Source organism: Amblyomma maculatum, chromosome 3, assembly GCF_055883805.1.
Source record: "Amblyomma maculatum isolate TAMU_Amacu chromosome 3, ASM5588380v1, whole genome shotgun sequence".
In the NCBI taxonomy this organism is placed as follows: Eukaryota; Metazoa; Arthropoda; class Arachnida; order Ixodida; family Ixodidae; genus Amblyomma; species Amblyomma maculatum.
The window spans coordinates 46,607,628-46,613,627 of NC_139346.1; the positions used below are offsets into that span (position 1 = coordinate 46,607,628).

Sequence of the window (6,000 nt, forward strand, 5' to 3'; positions counted from 1 at the left end):
ATGTAAAACTCTGCAAAAAAAAAAAACAATCACACCGTATGTGAAATAAAATTCCTTGTGTGAGAGCAATAATAGCAACATTTCGCTTACCAGCTGCAAGAAAAAAAAAATCACTCTCCTGTGTCCCAAGAAGCTGCTAAATGTAAACCTTGGACAAAATATCTTCCTTTCTAGAATGCTCTAGCTTGAACTTTTCAGCATTAATTGGGCCTTTGCTACTAAATTTGCTTTATACGACGGTGTTCTCAGGATTACGGCTACTTAATGTTTGCTATAAGATTACGGGATACAATCATGAGCGTTTTCGCATGACAGAGCGTGTACCGGTAGTAGTAGTAATCTTACTACTGCTTTATCTGCTGTTCGTAGTGTGCACATGATGCACCAAAATCCCTACTGTAATGTCCCAAGAACCCTAGTTCAATAAATGAACAAGTGTCTTGTTGGAATATTGCGTAGTTTTTAACTCTTTAGTGAAGACGATTAGTTGCCTTAAAAATCATCGATAAGCATTTTTTTCCGTACCTCAGAAGACCTTCAGAAATAGCTTGTTAAGCTCATTACTCGGCGTTGGATTGCGCTCTAAGCTTATCTATAGCGCTGCTCAAGTTAGCAATTGTATTGCATACAAAGAAGGCAGTAGGCGTTGAAAAGACCGACATTTGTTACGAAGGACAGTTAACGTAGGGCTGCGCTATTATCTACCATCTAGAAGTTCTCAATGTGCACTGCCACCGGTCTTTACATGCATGCTTTTCAATTCGCCTCGCTCAAAACGCCCTCTGCTTTAATCGCGAACCGGCGTGGCTCAGTATAGTCGGGAGCCGTAACTACTGAGCCACCGCCATGGGGAAAAATGTGAATTGATTCTGCAAGACATGAAAGAGTTTCCCAGCTATCCGCAAAAGACCGCTGCTGTGAATTTTATTCAGGCATATTTAAATGGTGGTAATTGCATGCGATGTGTCTTGTTGCTGTTTTATAGCAGTGACAGCTTCTTAAAGAATTTTGTAAGCATGAAAAATGAAAAGTTATGTAAATATTAGAAATCAAAGCAAGCTGTCGATACCGTAAAAAAAGCTAAATGGTGAGATTTGGGCTCTTATATGCATCGTATTATTTGCTGTGTCAAGACTGCCTGCTAATACTTACACCTTCACCTGTTTTCATTGCTTTTCAGAAATGTGGAGGCCACCTTTTGCCGAGAGACTACAGATATGCTCTCCTTACGGCTGAAGTAACAAATGGTTTTTTGACTGGTTAGGAGATTTCCGTTAAATAAATGATTAAACAAACAAAGTCGCTGCTGGAAGCCGTCCGCGCGTTATGCCATCTTTGTTTCTTGACGACAGAGCCAGCCACGGAAAATATAAAGTTCAGAAGGTACCCAGAAGTTGTCAGGTGCTGAACCTGATTGCTAAAACTGACTTGGAAAATATGCTCACAGAATTTTTGCTTCGGTTTGTTTGAAGAGAAAAGCGACATGGTTTTTTTATTAGGCCAAGAAACAAAAGCTTAGAGACGATTAACCCTGTTTTTTCAGGATAAGAGCCAGCGTCTGTTATTGAGCAGCTCGCGTGAACCATTAAAGGGACACTAAAGACACCCAAAGATGCTATGAATATCTAATAAACTACATTTGGTGACACTGTCGCCGCATATCCGGCAGCAAAAAAATCGAATAATTGCTGAGATATTGCGATAAGTTCGTTTTTTTTTTCTTGTTCTCGCCGGTCGAATTCAAACTGTTCCCTCCGACTACGTAGTCGGAGTAGAGTGACGCACACTATGACGTAAGCGGAGACTCCGTGATAGCTAGCGAGCCGGCGCGGCCCGCGGCGTCGACCGGTTTCATTTTTCAGGGGCCAACATGGCGACAGCATACTCGCAATGACGGCCACAGCCGAAATAAATAAAACGATGAAGAGAGTAATTTACCGAGCGATGGGCCCATAAAGGAAAAAAAAAGGACATAGAGCGCTTGTAATGCACAAAACTTGTGTTTCTCAAGCTTTTGCGCTCCTTCTTGCACTGTGTATAAACAAACCGAGCCCTCCGTCATCGCAAGGCTTCCCGACATGTTTACATAAAAATAAGATTTTAGTTACCACCAAAATAGTGTCCTCGCTGCTGCGCTTGTCAGTTTTGAAGCTTCGTCGCACTTTTTTCGTTCAAGGTTTGCGCTACAGCTCCATGTTCAGCGAAAATTACGTCCACGGTAGCAGAGCATGACCGAAGAGCCGGCGCCACTAAATTTGCCAGCGCTGTGAAATGACACATGTTAAAACGGATCCAGTGCACAATATAGTGCGCATAGTCATCCAGAACATTAGTTGCAAGTCGTGAGAGCAGGCCGCATGCTCTGATGGTCAAGAAGTTGTAATTTTTAGACCGGCAGCAGAAACATATATTGTAAATGCGGCCATGACGTAAAGTGCAGAAATATTTCCTGGGTTCCTGTGGCGCGGCGTAGCCGAGCGGTTAGCGCCGAACGTTATGAAGCTAAGTGGCGATTCGAATCCAACTACTATTTGCGATTTTTTTTTTCTACGGATCGAATTTTTTCTTACATTTTGTAATGTATTTGTGGCGCTTCGTCATTTTTAGTTTTCACTTTTTACCCGAGGCCCTTTTTTTTTCTTCGCCTGGCGACGAGCGCAATATATCGACGCTCTCCTTGGCATGAGCGACAAGTATGCCCCTTTTGTTTACGATGCCTGCAAATAGCCCGTTGAAGGTCTTGTTGCCGCAGTATGTTGGTCAGATGTGCCATGATTTAGTGAACAATTGAATGATAATGCGTTTTTCTTTCGGCACTTAGCATATTTATGCTTTTTGTGGCGTACGTATCTGTAGTCTAGCAGTCAGGTCATGGTTAACGGTATCTTGCAGTCGAAGCGGCGACGGCGGCGATATGCTGGCTCAGAAGTGGGAAGGATGGAGCGTGTCGACGGCAGCGGACTTCGCTTGCTCGCGCCTCCGAATGCTCAAATGTGAACGAGCCAGGCGCATCTGTTGCTCCAAGCTCGTAATTCAGGCGCTGCATGTCCAGTGCGCACGAAATGCCTGAGCCGAAACATAACCGAAACAGAAGTGGGCGCCTGTGGCGCCTCCAAGTATATTTTTGTATTTGCCTTGCAACGTTTACGTTGTCTTCGCCGTCATTTACGTATGATAAAAGCATGTTATCATATTCGAGACAAAGCCTGCTGCTAAACGGGAAACGTAATTAGCATTTGTCAGCCTCCGGGATCCCTAGGGCGTCACATGATTTGTAGTTGCTTCGGCTGTGGCGGCGATACTTGTATTTCTGTTCTTCCTCTTTACTACCTTATAACAGCTCTGTTTTCAGTAAGAGTGGATTTTTTGTAATCAGGAATTGGCATTCTATCAATGCAAGCTCACTTCAGTTTTCTCTTTAGTGTCCCTTTAAGAATTCGCTCGAGGTGAGGCTGCTGTTTCACGCAAAAAGCAAGTGGGGTGAAACTTTTTTCGGACCTGTGAATGTAAATGCGCGCAAGAATGAGAGGATGATAAGCTGATGACCTCTCTGATTTTGAGAAGATGACTGAATAAGGTACTCATCTGCGAAGACATGGCTGTTGATTCTTTTGATCATGGACCCTGCACCGACATGCCACTTATATGACAACGTACGAGAGAACACTGACCAGGGGTTGGGGCCTCAATTTGCAAGCCGAGCTAACATTTCGACAAGTGGATCTTTGTTTGGGCCACACGAAGACAAGCCCCCTTGTCGAAATGCTGGTTCAGCCTGCGAACTGAAGCTCCGCCTAAACCTTTGTTCAGTGCTCTTTCATACAGTGTAACCATCTTCTTTCTTTTACTCTACCCTAATAAGAAAATGTTTTAACCTGATGCTTGACTCAGAGAGAGCTAGATTTTCTGCAATTCATATCAATATTCATAGCGTGAAAAATAGGTTATTGCCTCAAATTGGTTTTAGAATAAATGAAATTCAAACTTGATGCAATATGTTTGTTTTCATCGTCGTTCAACACAGCGCTCAAAGCATCCTTGTTGTCTTCCGACATCTCGGCTGCACACTGCAACACTGTCCCCGCGACACTGTGATGTCTCACGCTGTGAGCGACTGGTGACTAAAGATATGGTGGTCGGAGAATATCTGATAACTCGGGTCGGGAGCGGTGGTGTGCGCCTGGAGGAGCCGCAGAAGTGGAGAGCGACATGAAATGCCTTGGACGGCCAAGCTTATCTCTAAACTAGCCCTGGGCGGTTCTACTCGAGCAGCGGACAGCCCTTTAGTTCAAACAAATCAAAGCCTTTGTTACTGAAGAGGTCACTCGACAGCTGTCCCTGATCCTTGATTTCCAAGATAGTGGCCTCATTGTTCCTGGCATGGCTCCGTCTTTGGCCCCTGCCATACGGCGTGTCGTACAAGACCACATCGCTGATGCCTTGCCGCCCAGCCCCGTGCTGCCCCAAGTAACGGCATCCTTGACGTACGTCCAAGTTGCGGCCAGGCCGCTACTGTCATCCGCATGTGGTTCCTACCAGCCAGCCCCTTGTTTCCATCCTCCGCCTTTGGCTGAGCATGCATTCTGTGACCCTGTTCCAAGGGTACGTCAACTCCCTACGAACCCTTGGCGTACCGCGGACAACCGCCAATCTGCTACTCTTGCGGGCTGCCGGGTCATGTCGCATACCTTTGCCACCAACGCCTTCCACCTTCTCGTCCTGACCTCCGGAACTACTTCTGCGATACCGACCAGCCCTCGCCGAGACGTCCGCCCGGTTCCGACTTTGTATCTAGCGACCATTAAACGTATACCACTCATCGATCATCTTTCCCCCCTCGCTGTTCACGGTATTTACTTCTACGACGTTCTACTGGCACTGTTAAAGAAAATTAACAGTCGCAGTTCCCGGGGCAAGGACTGCGCTTGGTTCGAACTTTTCAAGTCATCCGTGTTCTCCCGTTAACGCGATACAAGTGTTTGTCGACGACGTCGCATTACTCGCTCTTCTCGGCACGGGTGCTGCCGTGTCCTTTATCAACCAAGCTTGTTGCCGTCGACTTCGCAAGGTGACCACCGCGCTTTCCGACGTTTTGCTTCGCATCGCCTCATCACCGTGCATTCATCCCTCAGCGGCGTACACAGTCTGTGCTTTCATCGAACAATTGTAAGACATTCTTCACGTAAAACCACGGACAAAGGTAGGAGAGACATGCACGAACGCCGGAATTCAACTGTGGTTTATTCTACAAACGGGCATATAGGTACAAAAACGATGGCAAGGACTTGAAAGTATACCACGACCAGATAACAATATGGGATACATACATACCAGGCAAAAATGCCATGTCACTTTTTTTTCTCTTCTTTTCACCCTTCTCACTTCACATCAGCGAACCTATCGCTTACCTGCCCGTCCCATCAGATTTGCCTCGAGGAAATCAGTTTCTTGTGTAGCACAAGAGAAGGGGCGCTCACGTAGTACTCTCCTTTATTTATTATACTGAAGGCTTCAAAAATATATCGCTCTTTTGAGCATTAAGCTTGCGCAACACACATGTCTCATTCAAACACGTCTTGCATGCTGGCTTGTGCGAGTAACGCCGAATGTGGTCAAGTACGTGATCTCCGCCATTAGCAAATGAGCTGTCCTGTGAGGTTCGAGCAAGCGTTCGTTAATATAGTCTGCGGCAGGCGGATGAAGGCTGTAGCCCAATCCAACCTCACATTTAACTAGTGGTTTGGTGTGCTTAAGTTTGCACATAGGTCTCTTTCAGGTGTCATTTGCGTGCTCGTTCATGTTATATAAATGTGCATATTAACGGTGCACACTTAGCTCAAGCTTCGCAACAACAGTGAAAATATGCCCTAAAAACTTCATGATGGCAAAGGCTCCACTAATATTGCAAGTACATCGTTGAATGTCAATCAGAATCCGTAATAGATCAGCTTTTGTATGTCGCAGAAGGTAACTTTAGTGGTAGGACATATTTTATATTTA

The 6,000-nt window shown here is 45.5% G+C and overlaps 1 protein-coding gene across 2 annotated transcripts in view; it reads left to right on the forward strand.

The window, feature by feature from the left end:
• LOC146194691 (uncharacterized) overlaps positions 1-1,369 on the forward strand; it is a 110,170-nt gene extending 108,801 nt beyond the window's left edge. Inside the window, exon 5 of one of the 2 annotated variants that reach the window (XM_084596098.1) lies at positions 1,181-1,369. In XM_084596098.1, coding sequence (XP_084452224.1) covers positions 1,181-1,264 — 84 coding nt within the window. In that variant the 3' untranslated portion in view covers positions 1,265-1,369. The remainder of the gene's footprint in view (positions 1-1,180) is intronic. The other variant, XM_084596096.1, reaches the window with a different exon arrangement.
• The last annotated feature ends 4,631 nt before the right edge of the window (positions 1,370-6,000 follow it).